Source organism: Lontra canadensis, unplaced genomic scaffold, assembly GCF_010015895.1.
Source record: "Lontra canadensis isolate GAN:19392208 unplaced genomic scaffold, GSC_riverotter_1.0 scaffold143, whole genome shotgun sequence".
Classification (NCBI taxonomy): Eukaryota; Metazoa; Chordata; class Mammalia; order Carnivora; family Mustelidae; genus Lontra; species Lontra canadensis.
The window spans coordinates 2,989,813-3,013,317 of NW_022631137.1; the positions used below are offsets into that span (position 1 = coordinate 2,989,813).

The 23,505-nt window shown below is 50.6% G+C and overlaps 1 protein-coding gene across 1 annotated transcript in view; it reads right to left on the reverse strand.

The window, feature by feature from the left end:
* The window catches only part of SEC14L5 (SEC14 like lipid binding 5), a 38,694-nt gene extending 26,845 nt beyond the window's left edge, over window positions 1–11,849 (reverse strand). Inside the window, exons 1-2 of the mRNA XM_032843763.1 lie at window positions 11,616–11,849; window positions 10,778–10,892 (exon numbers count right to left, since the gene is read on the reverse strand). Of these exons, the coding sequence (XP_032699654.1) occupies window positions 10,778–10,840 (63 nt within the window). The 5' untranslated portion in view covers window positions 10,841–10,892; window positions 11,616–11,849. The remainder of the gene's footprint in view (window positions 1–10,777; window positions 10,893–11,615) is intronic.
* Between the last annotated feature and the right edge of the window lie 11,656 nt (window positions 11,850–23,505).

The following is a 23,505-nucleotide window of genomic DNA, read 5'->3' on the forward strand; positions in this document are numbered from 1 at the left end:
CTTCCTCCTCTCTCTGCCTGCCTCCCTGCCTGCTTATGATCTCTGTCAAATAAATAAATAAAATCTTTTAAAAAAGAAAGAAAAAAAAAGAAGAGGTCATACTTGGGGAGGGTGAGGCTGGGAAGACCCCTAATCCAATACAGCTGTTGTGTCCTTATATAAAGGGGAAATTTGGTCACAGTCATACAGGAAAAACACTATGTGACAATGAAGGCACAGGTCTGGGTGATTCCTCTACAAGCCAAGGAATGCCAAAGATCACCAGCAACACCAGAAGCTAGTAGAAAGGCATGGAATAGATTCTCCCTAAGCCCTCAGAAGGGACTGATCCTGCCAAAACCTTGATTTCAGCCTTCTAGGCTTGAGACTGTGAGGTACAAATTTCTGTTTAAGCCACCCAGTTTGTTGTACTTTTAAATGTCAGCCCCAGGACACTAATGCACGTACCATCTGTTCCCACCACAGGACTTTTGCACGAGCTGTTCTCTTTCCCTGGGTCACTAATCAGTTTACTTGACAGTGAAGGAGGAAGGAGGAAGGAGGAAGGAGGAAGGAGGACTGAGTAACTGGGTCTTCAAGAGGGTTAACAGACTTGGGTCAGGGGCTAAGGAGATGCTCTGGCTTCAGGAATTCATCTGTGCTGGTCCCTCTCCTGGGACATCTTTCCCCCACCTTCTCCCCTACAAGGCTGCCTCTTTCCCTATTCTGTCCTTTTAGCCTATTCATTTCCTTGATACCATTTATCGCACCCTTTAGCCATATCCTAGCTCGCACGTGGTGTGCCAGAGGCCTGGGCTACGTGCTTTTCCACAGCCCTAACCTCATGCATGTCTGTCTCAGTTCTTGGCACACAGTAGGACTAATAAATGTCCACAAGCAAAGAGAAAAATATTTAAACTTGTCGATGGCCCAAAAAGCCCCAAGAAAGGTGTCCCAGGAGGGCAATGACAGGCCATGGAGCCTGAGAATCCAACCGGGACTGACTTCCTGTTGTAACAAACCCCTAATTAGAAGAGCTCCATCTGGAGCCTCCAGATAACTGTGGAGGGTGGAGGGTGGAGGGCTGCTCAGCAGCAGAGGCTGCTTGGGCCCAACTTTCCCTGACCCTGAAAGGGAAGGTGCTACCTTTCTCAAGTAGCAATGATGGGGCAAGGCCAGGCATTAGGGCAGGGAGCAGTCAGAGCTAGGTCCCAGCTGGAAGGCAGAGGTCCCTAAATAAAGAGTCCCTCCCAGTGCTGTACCTCCTGCTGGAGAGTCCCCAAGTTGTGAGGCCCAGGGTCAGGCACTGTTGCTATTGACATTTATGGGATGCCAACTGCATTGTTTCTTTGGACAGTGCTCCAAGAGGGAAACTAGTATTTCCCCATTTTACAGATAAGCAAGTTGAGGCTCTGGAAGGCGTCACACAGTCAGTAAGTTGTGGGGCTGGAGCACAGGCCCTTTTGACCCAGACCCCAGCCCTGAACCACCCTGTCCCACCTGTCAGCGGTCAAGCGTCCCAAGCGTCAAGAGTTTGGAAATGCTGAGTCCTGCTGGCCTAAAACCTGTGAGTCAGGGGCACCTTTGCCTTTGGCAAATCGCAGGGTCTTACAGGACGGAGCAGTCCACAGGATCCTCCCCATGGGCTCCTGTCCCCACAAATCACGCCTGAGCTTCCCTGTGCTGAACAAGCTCATGGTCTGCTCCCCCCCAACCACCCCCGCCCCCAAGGAACACAAGGTAGCAGAAGGATTCGGTTACAGCCCTTCTGCCAGGTGGCTAGAGAGGGACACCCAAGCCTCCTCACTCAGAAAGGAAGCTGGTCCAAGGCCCAGATCCCGCCCATGCAGGGCTGCAGCTGGGGTAGGCAGAGACCAGTGGAAACTTCCGTTGACTGCTTCCCATGGGCCTCCATCCTGTAAAAATCCACAGTGACACACTTAGCATGTGGAGATGGGCATCTGGACTCCTAGCCAGACCGGCCTATCCTCAGCTGGGTAACCTTGAGCTTAGGCATGTCCCCTAGTCTCCCTTCATCTGTAAAGTGGAGTGATTCACTCCCAGTGAGCACCTGGTTGTACCCTTTTCCTTCATCTGTGCGTCACAGCTGCTGACAAGAAGTCATCGGCCCCTGGCAGTGAGTTTATCCCCCTCCCACCAAATCTCTGGGGCTTGTCAAAACGGCACAGCCAACACTCAGTGGGCATTTGCGTGGTGAATGAGTGAACGACAGCATTCCATACCCATTAAGGGCACGGACTCTGGAGCTCTGCTTCTTACCAGCTGTATGGCCTTGAACGAGTCATGGAACTCTCCGTTCCTTAATGTACTCATTGTTAAAAGGAGAATAAGGAAAGTGGCTACCTTGCTGAGTTGTGGGATGTGGGGGGGGGGTGGAATCAAGGAGTCCGTTTTTGTAAAGTGCTGAGAACAGTGCCTGGCACATGGTTCGTGCTACATAAGCATTTGTTAAATAAATTTAAATTTTAAAAAAGAGTGAGATTCTATAAAGTACAGAAAAGCTATTTCTGCTAATCACTTGACAGCTGCCGCCTCCTCCCCTCATCCCTCCTTCCTTCCTGCCCTTCCTCATGCAAATTCAAAAAAAGCTGGAAGCTTCTTACCCCAAACCTTCTACCAAGAGTATGGAAAGAAGATCCAAACTGCACTGACGTACTCTGGCCCAGTACTTTGCCTTCCCTTTCCATGCTGCAGGCTGGATTCGGGGCACTGAGCACTGTGTGACATCACACAAGGCACACGCCTCCCGTCATACTCCTCAGGAGCCTTCTTCAATGACCCCCACCTGCCTCCTGCAAGCCTGGGAGGCCCCAGGACGGACGAGGATCAATCCTCTCAGCTCCCCCAACTTTTTGTAAAACCAAGATAGAATTCTCATACCATAAAATGCACCCTTTTAAAAAAGATTTTATTTATTTATGTGAGTGAGAGAGCAAGAGGGCACAAGCAGGGGGAGCAGCAGAGGGAGAAGCAGGCTTCCCTGCTAAACAGGGAGCCTGATGCGGACTCGATCCCAGGTCTGTGGAATCATAATCTGAGCCAAAGGCATATGCCTAACCGATTGAGCCACCCAGGTGCCCCTAAAATGCACCGTTTTAAAGTGTTCAATTCAGTGGGTTTTAGTACAAAGTTGTGCATCCATCAACATCACCTAATTGCAGAACATGTCAACACCTTGAAAAGAAATTCCCTACCCATTACAGTCAACCGCTAGTGCCCCCACCCCAGCCCCAGGCAACCACTAACCCACTGTCAATCTCTGCATATTTGCCTTTTCTGGACATTCTATGGGAGCGGAATAATCATAGTATGTGGCCGTTTGCATCTGGTTTCTTTTGGCATCATGTTTTCAAGGTTCATCCACATCGTGGCAGGTGTCAGTGCCTCATTCCTTTTCGCAGTTGAAGCATATTCTACTGTCCGGACCCCCCCACCCCAACTTTGGACAAGTTGCATAGCTAGAGCTTGGGGGATGAGACACCAGTCAGTGACGACTGGTGACGGCAGCAGTGTCACCCCAGCTGATGAAGGGTAGGAGGCCTGGTAGAACCAGTTCAACACACCACTGGAGCCTCTTGACTGCTGTATACAATCTATAAGAACAGGTATGCCCAGAGGGTCCTGTAGCTGGACAACCTGCTGCTATTTTGGTCAAAGCCAGCTCAGAAGACACAAAAATGGGGACAAAGGGGCAGAAGGATCCCGCAGCCAGGGCACCGGGACATGGCGAAGGGGCAAGGTTTGGGTGGGTGGGTCTGGGCAGAAGCAAAGCACGGGGTTTAGACGCTGCCTCTGCCCTTGACTTAACCTCTCTGAGACACAGTTCCCTCAAAAAAAAAAAAAAAAGAGAGAGAGAGAGATACACACAGAGAGAGAGAGAGAGAGAAGATAATGAGAATGATAGTGATACCTCCTTCATGAGGACTACGGTAAAGATTAAACGCAGATAATACGGTTAAGGTCCCAAGCACAGTGCCAGACACGATGCTGTAGACTTTTTTAAATGGACGACAGGAAACTGACAGGGACTTGAACAGATATTTGTACAGAATCCGGCACAGTAACCAAACGGTAGAAACATCCCAAGTGTCCTCGGACAGATGCATGGATAAACGAATGGTGGCCCATCCATATAGTGGAATATGACTCAGCCATATAAAGGAAGGCAGCACGGACACCTGCTAGAACATAGCTGAGCCTCAAAAACATCACCCTCAGTGAAAGAACCCCAATGCGAAAGGACACATACTCCACGGTTCCACTTGTATGAGGTCCCTGGAATAGTCAGATTCGTTGGCTGGCAGAGAGTAGAAGGGTGGACGTCAGGGGCTGGGAGGAGCAGGAGGGATGGGGAGCTGGTGTTTCATGGGGGCAGAATGTCAGTTTGGGAAGACGAAAGAGTTCTGGGGATGGATGGTGGTAAGGGCTGCACCTCACTGAGAATGTGCTTCATGCTGAGTGGAACTGTACACCTAAACTGTACACCTAAAATGGGACGTTTCGCATTATGTATATTTTACCATAATTTTTAGGGGGGAGGAGAGTAAGCCATCTCCTGGGTGGTTTATAGCCCTGCCGGGAATGTTGACTGTTATTTGGAGTAGAATACCATGTCTGTGTGTTTGTTTTCAGTCAACATCTCTGTCTCTATGTCTGTTTCCTTCACCAATGGATTCCCCAGTGCCCTGGTACAACACCTGGGATGCTCCAGAAGCCCGGCCAATATTTGCTGCAGGAAGAAAGGAAGGAAGGAAGGAAGGAAGGAAGGAAGGAAGGAAGGAAGGAAGGAAGGAAAGGAGGCTGGGAGGGAAGGAGGAGCAGGTGTTGGGGAAAGAAAGCAGGAAGTTGGAACCATGGACATAGATCTACCTGAAGGACAGGTAGAACAGTAGAGGACCCCCATCTCCCCGTGGGCGGGCTCTGTCTGCACCTGCCAGGGCGCTGTGGCAGGCTCAGTGGGTAAACTGTGCCCGTGTGTGGCTGTTTACCCTCCGCCTGCACGGAGCTGAATCTTTGCAGGTGCCCACCGCACGGTGAATAAATGCCTGAGTAGCTCCCGTCTGTGGTCATGAAAGGCATGCAACCGCCGCTCTTGGCCAGTAAATCAGCCCCAGACAAGGTGCCAGGGAACACTTCTGCCTGCTTTTCAATTTCCTGGGGTATGGGGGACTGTTAGTGGAGCATAGGTATTATTTGTTCCTATTCTATCCCTTCTTTGCACAAATTGGATTTGGATGTCCCTCTGCCCCGGCCACCAGGACTGTGTCTCTGCCTTGGGAGGTGACACCCTCAGAATGCCTGGCCTCTCCAGCACTGGGCGGGGGAGGCGGGGACACACACAGCCGGGCCGCCCCACCCGGCAACTGCACAAAAAATCTACTGTGGATTCTCACCTACGCATGGGGAGCAGGGTGGAGGAAACTTTCCTCCTCTGAATACACTCTGTGCCCACAAACTTCCAGGATCAGCTGGTGCCCTTGATAGTTCAAGGGAAGGGACTGAGAGGCAGAGAGGCCGGCCCAGAGCGTCTTGACATTTAGCAGTGGTATGTCAGGATCTCAATGGGAGGGAAACACTATTTTAGATTTTTCAAGTGTGTCAGGAATGTGCCCAGCCTCTGTCACCTCTGCTTGGTTCTTCTGGCCTCTGGGATGGAAAACCCCCTCCAATCCACTTAAACCCTAAATCTGATCATGTCACTCATGCTTAAAGCCTTCCAAAGCTCCCAAGGTCCTTGAACAGACAAACTGACCCTGGCAATCACTTTCTAACTCACACTGGGAACCAAAGGAGCCACATTTATTTCTTCAGAGAGAACGTCTCCTTCTTTGCACACCGTGGACCCTCCTGCCCTTGGCAAGGCTCAGCCTGAAGGACCTAAAAGACCTTTAGCTGTTCCTATAACACCCGATGTATTCCCTATTAGGAATCATTCTACATAGCATTTGCCTGGTTCCTCTCTCTGTCTCTCTCCCTTTCTCTTTCAGAAACACACACACACACACACACACACACACAGAGACCCCACTGCAAGCTCCATGAGGGCAGGAAGGGATGGTGTCAGAGAACCAGAACAAGATAAACAAAGTCCCCACCTTCCTGAAGCTTACTTTAATGAGAAAGGCCCCTATAAACAAGCAAGGAAGCAAATGAACAGAATCATGATGCGTTTCATAACGTGCTAGGAATCTGCTCTGTTGTAGCCCTTATACCTAGCATGCTGCCAGCACACAGTGAAATGCAATAAATATTTGTAGGATGCACACACGAGCACATGTGTGAATTAATATCTGCATAAACTAATGAGTGAGGACCTAAAATTTGCTTCTGAAATCGTGAGATCACTTTGCTGGGCACTGGATCGCTTCTGTTCTCCCAGACCAAATCAGAACGCGTCAGGTCCCTGTAAGCAATCCAGGACGGAACATGTCGCTTCCCTTAATCTGTTAGCAACAGGATCAGATGATGGGCTCCAGGGAACTAATTTAAACTCATTTAAATAAGGCCCCTGCTGCTTTATTAAAACTAGGTCCATAACAACGGGTCCAACTGTAACTGCCCTGGCCTGAGGTGCCAGGGTTTACCTCTCGATGTTGCTCCTGATTAATAACCCATTTGCCAAATTACAAGCTGTTTATCAAGACAAAAGACCAGGTTTTTAAATATTTTAACACTTCATTGCTGACGACAGCTCTCACCTCCGTAACCCTTCCTCTGTGTGAAAAGCCTATTGCTAAGGAAATTCTACTCCAAGCCATCTTCCTTCTTTAGATTTGCAGAATCTGAGATGAGCTGAAGTCACGGGGCCTTGGAGCCCTACTGGGATCCCCGGGCAGTGCCGGGACAAGAGGCAGCCCTGTTATTCCTGGAGCTGCTGTGACCGCTGGCACACAGGTGTTTACGGAACATCAGCGCCAGCATCTGGAACGTGTGGCTGCAGCACAGGCTTCGTCTTGGACCTCAGGCCTCTAGATTTCTGTTGTCCTAAGCCACCCATGAATGTTCCCGCCTCTGAGCGGGCCTCAAGAGCTGGGCACAGAGAGGGTTTGGTAGGTAACCACTGCCAGGCTGTCAGCATCAGCTGCCCCCTCCAGCAGGCCAGGATCTGTCGGTTCCTGGTGTGCTCCCCTTTGTGGGGTCCTGATAGAGTACAGGCATTGGGGACGCAGTCCTGGTGGTAACGATCCTTGCCAGACCACTCACTGGGCTCAGATGATACCCCAGTGAGGAGTGGAGATCCTCAGCTCTGAGAAATGGCAGAGTTCAAGATTGAGAATACAAATTCGGGGGGCATATGAGTGGCTCAGTCGTTAAGCATCAGCCTTCACCTCAGGTCATCTCAGGCTCCTGGGATGAGCCCCACATTGGGCTCTCTGCTCAGCAAGGAGCCTGCTTCCCACTCCCCACCCCACCCCCGCCCCCGCCTCTCTGCCTACTTGTGATCTCTGTCAAATAAATGAATAAAATCTTAAAAAAAAAAAAAAACTAAATAATATTTCACCAGCATGAACAATATGCCTGGCCATGTCTGGGCACCCTGGTCCCTTCGTTTAAGCCTCACTTTCACTCTTGATGGAGGAGGAGGCTTTATTATCCTCCATTTTCCAGCTGAGAAACTGGATCAGGGACCCAGCTGATAGATCGGGGCTTTTCACCACCATCCATCTGGGAGGAGAGCCCGGATAACCCGGAATCCATTCACAGCAGGCTGTAGGCTGACCAGAGAGAGGCCTTCGATGCTCAAGGGACCACCGTCTGAAGTCCGAAACATGGCCTTTGTGTTCTATGCACAAAGATCCCCCCCCCACCTTCTGGGACCCCACAAACAAAGGAGCCAAAGACCCTCTCCAACCTTGGATTCACAGCTACCTCCATTGTCTTAATGATTTCCCTGTTTACCAAGATAATAGGAGCTCATTGTTTTGAAACAAATAACACAGAATACAATCAGGAAAGAAGAAAGTAAAGGTCCACCCTTCAAAAACAGAATTCACATCAAGGAATTTAGCCCAAGGAGAGAGACACCCATTCCCTGGATTCAATTTTTGAAATTTAAAGAGGAAAAAAAAAATTGCTTTCTTGTCATTTTTTAAGCTCTGTCTAGAATGGTTGGCTCAGTGCTATTTCATAACCAATTCCTTGAGCCCAGTTTTAGTCGTTTGTGTTTATTGCCGGTGGACTTCTGAAGCAAGGAATGCTTCAGTTCTCAAGTCAGTTTTGTTAAACAGGAAAACCAGAGGCCAGCTCATCTGGTCACTCGGAAACACTGAGAAGAGCTGAGTCCATCTGACGCTTCCCTGGCATCTGACCCAAACTGAGGCCAAGTGTTTAGCTGAGAAACAAAGACGGACATTAAGTGCAGAAAAACCCTTTTGTGCCCACACAGCATGCAAGTTATGTTGAGTTATGCAGCTATCTTGGGGACAATGATGTTTTGTAAACATTCGGCAAAGCGGCTTTGCAGAGGTTTGGGGCTCTTTCACCAACTAGGATTGTATGGAAGATGAGGAAACGTGGGCAAGTTGAGAAAGACAAATAAATTAATGCAGATACAGATAACAAGTATCTGAAAACCTTTCTCTCCTACTGTCCCCACAAGCCCCTGTGCACGAACACCGAGAAACTGTTAACAACTAGGGGAGTAAAGGGAGTCCTGCCTTGTTTATGAAACAGGAAGCTTACAAAATATGCTTAACCTACTCCAGTAAAATCAAAGTGAATACTGTACTAGTCTTATTAATACCTACTTACTTGAGACTTTAGCCAGCACATTTTATTTTAAAGTGCAATAATTGTAAATATTTTGAGAATCCTAAATATACTGAATTAAATTTAGATTTGTTAAGCTCTGGCAATAATAAAACAGTATTAGTTCTCCATGTGGCAGTTATTTTCTCAGTTTCATGGTAGAGAACCACAGGTCCCTAGACTGTTCCAGAAGGGTGGGGACAGTGGCTCTCTTATTTTAATGAATGAATGAATGAGTCCTAGGGTCTTAGAATATGTGAGCTGCCTGGAGCCTTAGACGGAGGACAAGTACTTATATTCAGCTGCCAACTACTGTCTGTTTGGTATGGACCAAGCTCCATGTGGGGCACCTGCCTCCCACCCCCCACTTACCCTATGTTATAATATATAACATATATATTTATAACCTATATATTATAAGACTTTGAGTCCTCATGATAATCCTGTGAACTGCATATAATCATCCCCATTTCACAAACGAAGAAACCAAGGCTCAGAGAAATTCAGTGCCTTTTCAACAGCACACAGCCAGAGCACAGCAGACCTGTAGCAAGGACCCAGTGCTGCTGACTCTTGATCATCCCTTGGTATCCCACCCTCATCACCAATGAGGGAAAGTCACACAGCCACACGCAGCAGCAACCATAACAGTAACAGCATTTGGTCTGTGCCAGACCTTGCATCGGGAGCTTTACATATATCGACTAATTTAATCCACGGCACAAAGCCCGGATTTGGAAACCACATACTCCTCATCTAGAGATGGGGAATGGAGGCTCAGAGAGGTTAAGTAACTTGCCTAAGGTCACCCAGCTGGTCAACACCAGCCCTGCCCCAGCCTCTTGCGCTGGAATCTTTTGCACATAACAGCACTACATCTATGAATGACTTCAGATGCTCTAAATTCCATTATGTGATTATAAACACATATAGAGATAGATCTGGCAGGACACACGCCCACAGAGGTACCAATTGATATGAAAGTCCTTGAATCAAAGGTTGAAGTTAAGGCAGCCAGGCTGGGATGGGGAGGACGCAGGTGGATGCCAGTATATCTTGCACTTTCAATACAATCATTTATAACACCGTGTGGTGCACTAGCTGGGACACCCACGTTTAGTGAGTGCCAACTGTGTGCCAGGCACTGGGCCAGAGGCATCACACATTTCTCATTCATTCCTGACACAATCCCATAGCATTGCCCCCTTTTCCCCAAGGAGTGGGACTTCTGAGAGGCAGAGGGAGGGTCCCAAGAAGGAAAGCTACATCGGCCTGTTTACAGCACCTGCACCAGCCAAGAGCCTGGGAGCCAATGCCAGTCCTTCAACTGACTGGCTGCCTGACTTACATAGATTCGGTCTGAAGCCACCCTGAAAATGACGGTCCTTGCTACACACTCGCACCCTCTCAGATTCCTTGAGGGAAAGGAAAAGAGGTGTGCTAGCAGAAGGAGGACTCTAATGGGGGTGTTGTGGTAAAAGTCATGACTCTGGAGTACTCCCTGCTTGGGTCTGAGCCCTGGCTTTACTTCTTCTCAGCCACAGAAGTTGGGGCCGCCTTCGCCCGTCCAAACCTTCGGTTTAGTGAAGGTAAAATGGAAATAATGAGATAATGTATGTAAAGACTTGGCTCTGTAAACCCTCAGTGAATGGCTGCTACCATTGTCATCATTCGTATATTTACTATTACTATTATTATTATTAGCATTACACAAAATGACAGCAGTGGCTCATGCCACAATATCCTTGTTTTCCATCAGAGGACCTTGAGATGAGAGAATAGGTCGCTTCATTGAGGAGAAAAAGGAAGATCTTGTGATTTGGTCAGTGGGCAAGGATTCCAGAGGCTGTGGTGAAAGCTGGGATGGCCAGATAGAGGGGTCACTAGTGAGAAGCTCTACCCACAAGAGCAGAGGAGCAGCTCAATAATTCCTTCTCAGCTTGAGGGGCTGCCTCTCATTCCTGCATAACTGACCTCCTGTGTCCCTCTAACAATCACACAAGGGGCTGGAGAATCAAGGGTCACTCACCGCCATGACCAGCTCAAATGGGTACTTGTAGATGCGGACAGGAGACTGGTACTTCTGCACCATGTTCTCACAGGAGCGCCAACAGAAGCCACCCAGGTAGGAGTGAGCACAGAGCCTGGGGGACAGGTGACTGGTAAGGTAGCAGCTCCCTCCACCTGAAGCAAGAACCCCGCCCACCGCTTCCCCAAGCAAGGGGCAAGCCCAGCCCCCTCAGGCTCTCCCCACACATTTCTCCAGCCCTCAAAGCGAGGAGGTTGATGTGATCACCAGATTACCCTGATCCAGGCCCCAGACCCCTGCCCTGTCCATTACCCACTGCTCCAGATCACACTCATCCCTCGAAGACGAATCAGTACCCAAACTTTCCTCCATCCCCACCCCTTCGCACTGGGGCCCTCAGCAGCACCCCTCACTGCCACACACATGGAAACACACGTTTGCAACTCTTATATTCCCACAATTCATCACCCACCCACGCACCCCACAGCTCGCCACAGACGTCCTACCCTATAGATCCCCAAGTATCATTGGATATGCCCTCCCATTTTCCTCCAAGATACCCTGACATACCCACAGTCTTCACTAAATTTCACATGCACCGTCTCTGTCTCACACGCACGAGCACACACATGCACGACCCACCTCCCACACGGGATTGTTCTTGCACACACATGCAACTTCACACGCACGCTCAGTTCCCTGGACCTCACACCTACCGACTACTCCACGCATGCACACAATTCCCCTGGTGCACAGAAACGTCCACACACACTCACATACACCGGTATGCACATGCACGCACACACGTATGCTCGCGGGCCCCCACAGCCCCGCTCACCCTGGCTCTCGGAGTCTCCAGGGACGTAGCCCAGGAGGCAGTAAGGAGCTGAGTCCGCCGGGACTCCCAGCAGACGCCTGGCCCGGAGCGCAGCGTCGGGGGCGAGGCTCAACCGCGACCGCCCAGCCTGGGGCGTCCTGCCGTGCGCTTCCTGGGGCCCGGCCAGCCAGGGAGGGGCCTGTACGCGGGAGCGAGACCTGCCTGGAGGGAGTGCTCCAGGACCTGGGACAGCGGAGAATCCGGCCTGGCCCCGCCCCTGGCCTGGCCCCACCCCTAGTCACGCCCTAGCCTTAGCCCCGCCCTTCCCTTCTTTTTCCTCTGTTTGACTACGCCCCAGCCCGGCCCTTTCTCCAGATTGGCCACACCTCCAGAAGGCCCCACCCCTATACTGGTCCCTCTTCTAAGACTCCCAGCCTCGAAAACCGCCCAGCCCCGGGAAGACCTCGCCCAAGGCTCCACCCCCAGTCTAGCTCTGCCCCTTTGCCCCGCCCAGCCCCTCCCCTCTCCTTAAGGTTTACCTTCTTGCACTGATTACCTGGGTCGCCTAGTCTCTGAGCCCCGCCCCTGCCATGGGCTACTACTTGAGCTCTACAGGCTCTGCCCCAAGCCCCGCCCAAGCATCGTTCATCACTCCGCGTAGGTTTACAGAGCACCTATTAACGTCAAGTCCTTCCAGGTGCTAGAGAGTCATTAAGTGAACAAAAAACAAAGATCCAGAGCGCCTGGGTGGCTCATTGGTTTGGACCTCTACCTTTGGCTCAGGTTATGATCCCAGCATCCTGGAAGCGAGCCCTGCATCGGGAGCAGGGAGCCTGCTTCCTCCTCTCTCTCTCTGCCTGCCTCTCTGCCTACTTGTGATCTCTCTCTCTGTGTCAAATAAGTCAATAAAATCTAAAACACACCTACACAAATCCTTGCCCTCCTGAAGCTTACGTTCCCGGAGGCCCAGACATTAAATAAATAAGGCAAATATATAGTATGTGAGAGGGTGAAATGTACCAAGGAGAAAAAAGTAAGCAGGGAAAGCGTTCAAAAAGTGAACGAAGTGAAGGTACAATTTAAAACAAGATGGACTGGGTCCTTCCAGGGAGGGTGACATTTGGCCATCATCTCCTTTTAGCTCATACCCAAACCCATCTAGCCCTCGCAAGATCCCTAGGGAAAAAGCCTCCCTTCCAAAGCGCCCTCCCCCCCCCCCATCTATTCGGCCTGGAAGAGCCAACAGGCTGGCTCTGGGCAACATTGTCATCCTGAAATGTATTCATTCAATGGACATTTACTGAGCACCTACCATGTGCCAGCACTGGGTGACTTCACCCATTCACAAAGGGGAATCAGACAGATGCGCATGCCCTCGCGTGGCGCACAGTCCTGGACAAGGAGAGCAATACATAGCCTTACAAATACATAGGCCTTTGCATCCTACGATAACCAGCCCTTGTTCGTTTCCTTTCTAGCATGTTTTACGCTCTGTAATCATTCATTCATTCATTCATTCATTCATTTTATTTATTTGTACGTTATTGACTGTCCCAGGAGACTGTGAGCTCCGTGAAGCAGAGACCATATCTGCCTTATTCATTTGCCCCCAGGTCCCCAGGACCTTACTGGGTACCGGGCACGCAGTAGGCGCTCAGCGCATTCTTTCAATTACAGTTACCAAGAACAGAAATGGAGCGCAAGGTCGCCATCTCTGCCACAAGGTGGCAGCAAACGACAGTCCACGACTCCAGGGTCCGCGCACCAAGGGAAATTGCTGCGGGAGCTGGTCCAGGGATGTTTCCTCTGTACCCGGGGGCTCAGCAAGGAAACTGGCCTGCTTAACCCTAGGCGTCACTGCGGCAGCGTTGTGAGCACTAACACTTAGCTGCTGTTCCAGCACGGAGGGGGTTCAATAGGCATTAAGTAACCACAGAGCAGAATGTTTACCCGTAGAAAGATGGGGAGGAACAGTCTGTCCCAAACTCTCCAGCTCCTCAGACTCTTTTAGCAGAGTGCAAGCTAAAATGCAGATTCCCGGGCACCGCTCAGAGGAGTCTAGGATTCTGCCTGTTTAACAACTTCCCCAAGTGATTCTTCTAAGTGGATAGGTCTGGTGGTGCGGGCTGGCAGATCGCGGTGGTCCTTCCAAGCGCTCGAGAATCCTGGAGTGCTCCGACTAGACATCGGTCCTGAGGGGGCGGCGGTGCGCTCTTAAGCGGGGGAGGTCTGCTCGCCAGAGCCCCTCCCCGATGTGGGCGTGCTTCCACTTCAACTCACTTCCTTCGGTTCTGGCAGAATCTTGGCTACCCACCCACACACGTGTCTCCTTTGCCACGGAAGGTGACAGCTTGGGGGAGCAGGAGCGGGCGTGGGAGATGCTGGGAGCGGGCCAGGAAGAGTCCCAGGAGCAGAGGAGAGGCCCTGAGACTGCGGGGGAGGTCTCGGGTTTCCTCGCTACCCTCAGCGCCTCCCCCCGCCCCCAACGGGTGAGGATGGGACTCTGGGCGGGGGGCGGGGAGTATGGGGGAGGGGGCGACAGCCAGGCGGGTTCGGAAAGCTCAAAGTGGAAAATATGGCCTAAAGTGAAGTAAGAACCTAACTCCCTCCTCCTCCAGCTCGAGGGAAACGAATTAATAATAGCATTGCGTAGCACGTGTTACCTATTATGAGCCCCGTTCTGTTACTAATTATTCTACCATATATCCAGCGTTTATTTGGCCGATGCTGTTCCAGGCACCGTTCTAGGGCATTACAAACATTTAATCCTCCAAAACAACCTCTGCAGTGGTGAGAATGTTTTGGAACTCCCTAGAGGTGGTTGTCCAACATCGTGAATGCACTCAATGCCACTGAATTGTACACATCAAAATGGTTAATGTTAGAACGGATGGTGGTTCTCTTACATGATTATCATTTAAAGATTTTTTAGAAAGAACTTAAAAAAAAAGATTTTATTTATTTATTTGACAGACAGAGATCACAAATAGGCAGAGAGGCAGGCAGAGAGAGAGAGAGAGAGGGAAGCAGGCTCTCTGCTGAGCAGAGCCGGATGCGGGGCTTGATCCCAGGACCCTGGGATCATGACCTGCGCCGAAGGCAATGGCTTTAACCCACTGAGCCACCCAGGGGCCCCTAGAAAGAACTTTTAAGATCAAAACTATTTTGATCTTCATTTATTAAAAAAAATGTTTAAAGATTTTATTTATTTGACAGAGATAGATCACAAGTAGGCAGAGAGGCTGGCAGAGATAGAGGAGGAAGCAGGCTCCCCGCTGAGTAGAGAGCCTCCTGCTGGGCTCAATCCTAGGACCCTGGGATCACGACTGGAGCTGAAGGCAGAGGCTTAACCCACTGAGCCACCCAGGCCCCCCTTGATCTTCATTTTAAAGATAAGGAAACTATGGCACAGAGAGATTGAGTAACTTGCCCAATGCCACACAGCTACTAAGGAACTCAAACCAAGGATTCTAGTTCTCCAGTGCCTTCTTCTGCCTGGGACTGTAGCTGAATGACCCAGATGATATGATTTTCCAGCCTGGACTGTAAAGCATCTTGTTCTGGGCTAAGGAGGTTCTAGAAGGATGGGCTGATTCCATGGGATCTCTTGGGGGGTGAAAGGTCAGTCCCAGGGCAGGACCTTCAGCCTCTATCTGCTGCTTCCTACTTGCCCTGTGGGAATGACCAAGCCAAAGTTGCCTTGTGGTGAGGTAATTTTTGAAGACTCCAGGAACCACCCTGCATCTCGGACTATCTCCTCCACCGAAGGGACCCTGCTATAGGAAATAGAACCATTAACAATCCGTTTATTTGAGTACAAATACTGGGCCCAAATGCAGATATCCTCAGAATGAGCTGTCCTGCAGGAAAATGTCCTCAGTTGGATAGCTCAGTGTGACACCAAAAACGGATGGGGTGAGGAGGGGGGTGAGAGTAAGAGGTCCAAAGTTCAGACCCTTGGGGGGACACAAGTGGCCCTTGATGTGGGCCCTGGAATACGTGAGCGCCCCCAGGACAGTACTGAAGCTGGAGAGGATTGGACGTTTTTTTAAATTGTGGTTAATATACTTAAAAGTTATGATCCTAACCATTTTAAAGTGTACAGTTCAATGGTTTTTAGTACATTCACAAAGTTATGCAACTATCCATCACTATCTAGTCCCAGAACTTTTTTTTTTTTTTTTAGGATTTTATTTATTTATCAGAGAGAGAGAGAGAGAGTGCACAGGCAGCCGGAGCAGGAGACAGAGGGAAAAGGCGTCTGATGTAGGACTCGATCCCAGGACCCTGGGATCATGACCTGAGCTGAAGGCAGACACTTAACTGACTGAGCCACCCAGGCGTCCCAGTCCCAGAACATTTTCATCACCAGGAAAGGAAACCTGCATCCATCAGGCAGTCCCTCCTCCTTTCTTCCTCCCCGGCCCCTAACAACCCCCAATCTGCTTTCAACACCATATCTCATCTGTCCCAAGACTACCTCTAAGTACCTATCCCTTCTCAGAGTGGAGCTTAGAAACCTCCTGGAGTTGGGAATCTCAAGGGGCATAAGGGTCCTTGGCAGGGTGGTTGTGTACAGGTGTGTAGGTTGTAACATGCACAACTCTATGCAGGGGTCCCTGTCACTAGACAGCTTTGGTGGAACAGGAAGCTGAGCCTGGAGGGACCCGATCCAGGAGGCTGCACAGCCGGTACTGCACGCCCAGACCCCCTGTCCACCCCCAGTTCTAGTTAATTCCACATAAGCTTTGGGACTCCAGCAGGAGCTGCAGGTGGGGCCAAGGTCCAAAGGTGAGTAAAAGGCTGTCCAAGTCCCAGGAGGTCTCAGTGAGGAGGGAAGAGAGAGGGAGCAAAGGTAGGGTGCACCCGGAGTCAGTGTGGCGCCTGGGAGGGGGCTGGGTGGCAGCGAGGTGAGGCGTGGGTGCTGGAGTCAGGTCAACCTGGGCATGAATTCTGGCCCTGCCACCTTGTAGTGTTCCTGCAGTGGATATGGCCACAGTGTTCCCTCCTTTAAAGTGGGGATAACGTGGACATTGCCTGGCCTTAAAAAAGAAGAGGATTCTGCCGCATGCAGCAACATGGATGAATTTTTTTTTTTTAAGATTTTATTTATTTATTTATTTGTCAGGGAGAGAGAGAGCACGCACACACAAGTAGGCAGAGTGGCAGAGAGAGAAGCAGGTTCCTTTCCGAGCAAGGAGCCCAATGCAGGACTCGATCCCAGGACCCTGGGATCATGACCTGACCCAAAGACAGTGGCTTAACCAACTGAGCCACCCAGGCGTCCCATCATGGATGAATCTTGAAGACATTGTGCTCAGTGAAAGAAGCCAGTCACAAAAGGACAGATGGTGTTTGATTCCCATTATATGAAGGACCTAGAGTGGTCAAATTCAGAGAGACAGAAAGTGGAAGGGTGGGTGAGGGGGGAGGGGAAAATGGGGAGTTAATGTTTAATGGGGACAGAGTTTCAGTTTTGCAAGATAAGAAAGAAGGTTGAGGGGACTGGATGGTGGTGATGATTGCCCAACATCGTGAATGGGCTTGATTCCACTGAACTGTGCACTTAAAAATAGTTAAAGTGGCAAGTCTTTTTTTTTTTTTAAAGATTTTATTTATTTATTTGACAGATAGAGATCACAAGTAGATGGAGAGGCAGGCAGAGAGAGACAGGAGGAAGCAGGCTCCCTGCTGAGCAGAGAGGCCGATGTGTGACTCCATCCCAGGACACTGGGAACATGACCTGAGCTGAAGGCAGAGGCTTTAACCCACTGAGCCACCCAGGCGCCCCTAAGTGGCAAGTCTTTTTTCCACGTTTTTATTTTAATTCCAGTTAGTAAAATGGAAGTCTCGTATTAAGTATATCTGACCATAATAATTCAAGAAATCAGGCTGGGAAAAATTTTTAATGATGTAGTGGTAAATAGTGTCAACTAGGAGAGAAGGACCATTTTCCAGGGGACTTCTGGAACAGGGTGGCATTTGAGATGGTGCAATGGAGGAAAGTGATAACTCTCCCTTATTAAGACATAATTCTCGCATTATACAGTACACCCACATATAGCGTACGAGCCAGTGTATTCGCAAAATGGTGCAACCACTGCCACCAATTTTTTTTTAAGATTTTATTTATTTATTTGAGAGAGAGACAGTGAGAGAGAGCATGAGCAAGAAGAAGGTCAGAGGGAGAAGCAGACTCCCCATGGAGCTGGGAGCTGGATGCGGGACTCCATCCTGGGACTCTGGGATCATGACCTGAGCCGAAGACAGTCGTCCAACCAACTGAGCCACCCAGGCGTCCCCACCAATTTTTTTTTTTTTAAGATTTTATTTATTTATTTGAAAGAGATCACAAGCAGGCAGAGGGAGAGGAAGGGAAGCAGGCTCCCCGCCGAGCAGAGAGCCTGATATGGGGCTTGATCGCAGGACCCTGGGATCATGACCTGAGCCTTTAACCCACTGAGCCACCCAGGCACCCTGACTGCTACCAATTTTTAGGACCTTTTCATCACCCCAAAAAGAAGCCCCATAACCTTAACAGCCCCTCCCCTCCCTGTGTATCCCCCCAACCCCTGGCAACCACTGATTTGCTTTCTGTCTCTATGGATTTTCCTATTCTGGACATTTCTTGTCGATGAAATTATGTGCAACATGGCCTTTCGTGTCTGGCTTCTCTCACTGAGCATCGTGTCTCCGAGGTTCCTCCATGTTCCCCCAGCCCCTACTCCCCTGCTTTTACCCATGACCTTCCTCAGGCCCTAAGTTACCTTGACGGCACACAGAGTCCCCCGTTGGGGCAGGGAAGAAGGAACCTCGGGTATTAATTTCCCACTGCTACTCTAGTGTCATAAAAAAAAAAAAAACCCACAAATTAATTATCTGACAATTCTGGAGATCAGAAATGTGAAATCAGTCTCATTGGGCTAAAGTCAGAATGTCAGCAGGGTTTACTGCTTCTGGAACCTCTGAAGGGAGAATCCATTTCCGTGCCTTTTCCAGCTCCTAGAGGCTGCTGCATTCCTTGGCTCGTGACCTGTGCCTGCATCGTCAGATCTCATCTCTTCATCTCTAGCTGCGCTGGTCACTGCGAGGCCCTCTTTTCTCGATGTGTGTCCATGTTGCAAATCGCCTTCTGACTTTCTCTTATAAGGTCACCTGTCACTGGCTACAGGGCCCACCCTAAGTCCAGGACAATATCGTCTTGAGATTCTTTTTTATTTTTTAATTTTTTTAAATATTTTATTTATTTATTTGACAGACAGAGATTACAAGTAGGCAGAGAGGCAGGCAGAGAGAGAGGAGGAAGCAGGCTCCCTGCTGAGCAGAAAGCCCGATGTGGGGCTCGATCCCAGGACTCTGAGATCATGACCTGAGCCAAAGGCAGAGGCTTTAACCCACTGAGCCACCCAGGCGCCCCTCGTCTTGAGATTCTTAACTTAATTGCATCTGCAAAGAATCTTTTTCCAAATCAGGTCACATTCCTAGATTGCTGGGGGGTTAGGACTTGGACTTATCTTTTCTGGGAGGGCCACCATTAGCCCACTGCAGGGCCCACCTGTGGTTGTACCTTGGGTTGGTTTGCCTCCTGCTGGAGCGTTTTCCCTCTTGCTCCTGCTTCTCTGGCCTGGGATCCCTGTAAAAGCAAAGTTCCCGCACCCGAGCTCTTAGGGGGACAAGGACCAGGACAGCTATGGCCTCTGACTCCTCTGGGTTGGAAGGAGGATGCTATTGCCTTTCAGCAAATCAGTTGTGACCCCACCCCCCATCCTAGGCTCCTCTAGAACAGTGCTGGTGGGAGCATGGATGGGCAGAGGGAAAGGTGGGATCTGAGAGAGGTTAGACCATGGTGCTGAAGCTGGGCACTACAGTGTTAAGGGGTCAGCCTAGGTCATGATTCTGCTCGCCACGCTGGAGTCAGACCAAGATGCTAGGCAGGTAGGAGATTGGCCACAGGCATCAAAACCTACGCTTGGCCTCATTAACTGGGCAGACCCCAAGGGAACCCCCCAACACACCCAGTTCAATCTCTGAGGTCCCAGCTGCCCCTGCCTAGGGGATGGGCCAGGGTCCTGGGCTGTCCACTTCTCCTCTGTGCCTGGGGCCAGTCCAAGTCTCTGGAGCCACTAGAAGTGATAATCACCAACCACATGCAGCTGTTTCAATTTAAATTAATCACATGGATATGAATATATATTTATATAAATAATAATAAATATGACCAATAAAATTTAAAATTCACTTGCACTAGCCTCATTTCAAGTGCTCAACACATCTCAGGAAGTGCCATTGGACAGGGCTTCTCCAGAGCTGCCCCTAGACCAGCAGAAGCTGGGCCCTTTCCGGAGAACAGGAAGGGCAGACTGAACGGGGGCAAAAGAGGGGGTGTTTGTCCAGAGCCAACTGCTGTTGACTCATCATTCCCAGGGCCTGGGCCCAGGCGAGGGATTAAGCCTGAGCCAGTGACCAGAGAATGGCCTGGGAGGGCAGCGTATGGGGGCTTGGCCATCCAGGTCCCTGGCAGGAATGTTTGACCTCAGCAGAGAGAGTGGACAAAAGGCCCAGGCAGACCCAGACCTAGGCAAGCAGGAGGGAGACAGAGGGCCGGGAGCAGTTCTAACTTACACCACAAATGGCAAAAATGCAGTGACCCATGCAGTGCAGGGTCACTTTCTTTTTGTCACTTCTTTTTCCCCCATGTGTCCATGGCCATGGCCGTGGCCGATGTTGGTCTCAGCACTCATCAGCTACGTCTCCCTGCCCCCCCTTGCTGAGTATTAGGTTATTTTATCTCTTTAAAACGTGTTGTCGGGGCTCCTGGGTGGCTCAGTGGGTTAAGCCTCTGTCTTCAGCTCAGGTCATGATCCCAGGGTCCTGGGATCGAGCCCCTCATCGGGCTCTCTGCTCAGCAGGGAGCCTGCTTCCCCCTCTCTCTGTCTGTTGCTCTGCCTACTTGTGGTCTCTCTCTCTGTCAAATAAATAAATAAAATATTTTTTTTAAAGTAATAAAACATGTTGTCTGTCTGCTTTTCTGTCTCTCGCTTCTCAGGCTGTGAATACATGGGTCGTATGTTGTTAGCTGCTGTATACCCAGGGCTGGGCATACTGTAGGTGCCCAATAAATAGATGGGTGGATGTGTGGGAGGCACTGGGGAGGCAAGAAGATCCTCCCCTGAGGGGGTAGGGGGAGTTGATTCCTGTGGGAATATCAGTGATGCTTGGGAGGGTGATGAGGGAACTAGGGTCGTTCCCTTGCCTTTCTCCCCTCCCTTGCCAGGGCACCAACCACCCTCAGAACCTCAGGTCTGACTGCTTTCCTCACAGTGTCTCTGGGCCCCTGCTCCACGACTTTGTCTGCCTGGGGTGCTCCATCGCTGGGGACCCAGGACAGGTGCCATCATCTACCCACAGATGGCATTAAACTCACCGTCCCCGACCCCCACCCCTCTGCAGCAAGCTACATGAAAGCAGGGACCGGTGTCTGTTGTGCTCAACCTTGTATCCTGAGTGCCTAAAACAGGCCTTGTCACATAGTAGGTTGTCAATAAATATTTGATGAATGAATGAACAAACACCTTCTCTTCACCATGGTTCCAACTCAGGATCTACTGATCTTTGGTCAGTCCTCCTCTGTGACCTTCCCTGAGACCACTACCTTGCATTGACCCTCCTGTTCATTCATTCAGCAGTGACACTGAGCACCTACTTTGTGCCAGGCAGCCTGCTGAATGGGGACACATGTGGGGACAAGGATGCTAGCCCAGACTGCTTGGTTGTTGGGTTTTTAAATTTTTTTTTTATTTTAAAGATTTATTGATTTATTTTAGAGAGTGAGAGAGTGCAAGTGGGGGTAGGAGCAGAGGGAGAGAGAGGGGGGAAGCAGACTCCCTGCTGAGTGGTGAGCCCGATGCTGGGCTTGATCCCAGGACCCTGAAATCATGACCTGAACTGGGATCAAGAGTCAGATGCTGAACCATCAGAGCCACCCAGGTGCTCCAAATCGCAGGGTTTATTTATTATTATTATTTTTAAAGAGTTTATTTGACAGAGAGAGACCGGCAGAGAGCGGGAACACAGCAGGGGGAGTGGGAGAGGGAGAAGCAGGCTTCCCGCTGAGCAGAGCAGAGAGCCCGATGTGGGGCTCGATCCCAGGACCCCAGGATCACGACCTGAGCCACAGGCAGATGCTTAACAAATGAGCCACCCAGGCACCCCAAATTGCAGGGTTTGAATCCTGAGTGCTCTCCTGACCACCTTGAGCAGACACTTCCTGTCTTGGGGACTTGGTTTCCACATCTGAAAAGTGGGGAGAGGAGGAGGGCTAGTTCATCTCCTTTGTTGCAGTCCTGGTTTCACTGTTGGGTGCTGATGTCAAAACTCATTGGATGGTACACTTTTTTTTTTTTCCCCAAGATTTTATTTATTTGAGAAAGAGAGACAGAGATAGTGAGAGAGAGCGCAAGTCGGGAGGAGAGGGGGAAGCAGGCCTCCCGATGCAGGGCTCGATCCCAGGACCCTGGGATCATGACCTGGGCTGAAGGCAGACGTTTAATGACTGACTGAGCCACCCAGGCGCCCCTGGATGGTGCACTTGAAATATGCATCCTTTGTGGTATGCCTGTCACACCTCAATCAAGCTGGAATCCATAGGCCAAGCACTTAGCGCAGGGCCTAGCACGTAGTAAATGCTCAGCAGGGTTGTGACTGCTAGTCTTCACTACATGTCTTACTTCACCGAATCCTTTCAAGCCCCTGGAGCACAGGTGTTAGAGTTTTCCCATTCTGCAGGTGGAGAAGCTGAGGTTCAGAGAAGGAAAGACCTTTCCCCAGGGTCACACAGCTAGGAAACAGAGGAGCTAGGATTTGATATCTTTTTTTTTTAAAGATTTTATTTATTTATTTGACAGAGATCACAAATAGGCAGAGAGGCAGGTAGAGAGAGAGGGCGAAGCAGGCTCCCCGCTGAGCAGAGAGCCCGACGTGGGGCTCGATCCCAGGACCCTGAGACCATGACCTGAGCCGAAGGCAGAGGCTTAACCCACGGAACCACCCAGGCACCCCAGGATTTGGTATCTTAACTCATTGGCTCTTCTAAAATCTCTTCCCCAGTTTTTAGATGGGGAAACTGAGGTTCAGAGGGTTTAAGCCCCTTGCCTGTCACACAGCTGGGTACACAGCAGAATCAGGATTCAAACCCAGATTGACTTCAGGCTAAAACCTAATTTGATTCTGCCCCTTGTTGCCTAGCTTGCCCATCACGTAGGCCTCCAGGCTCTGGAGGGAATGGGGTTTTGACCTTCTGACCTGGGCCATCCCCAGGGGCTGCCACACCCTGGACAGTGGCCCCAGAAATGCAGCCTTACCGGTCTGGCCAGCGTGAGCCCTGGCAGGGCCCCACAAGGCGGGGTGGGAGGAAGAAAGGTTGGGCGTTCAGGGGAGGATAGGAGTTTTGGGGTAGGGATGGGCAGCCTGTCCTGCGGGGATCCCAAGCCTGGCAGAGCCTGTCTGGTCCCACCCAGCTCTGCTCTCTGCCTGACAGCATGACCTCCTCACTGGGAGGCCCTTCTGGCCTGGCTGAGAGGCCCAGGGAAGGGCTTAAAATGAGGTGTCCAGAGAGAGGGAGCAGGTTGTACCGGAAAGCAATCCATGGTTCATGAGGAGGCCTGGATCAGCCAGATGGACTGATGGGCTAGTAGGGCTGGGTCAGAGTCGGGGAGGCAGGGTCTGAGAGTCCCAGTGCCGAGCTGAGGGTTAACCCCTCCGTCCGGGGTAAGGGCCAGGGCTTCGGGGGGCGGGGGGGGCGCCAGGGCTTCAGAGTGGCCGATACTCTATTCAACCACTGTCAGCTGTTTCAGCATTGGGACAACACACAGCCGTTCTAGATTCACACCTGCATCCGAGGGAGCTGGCAAGA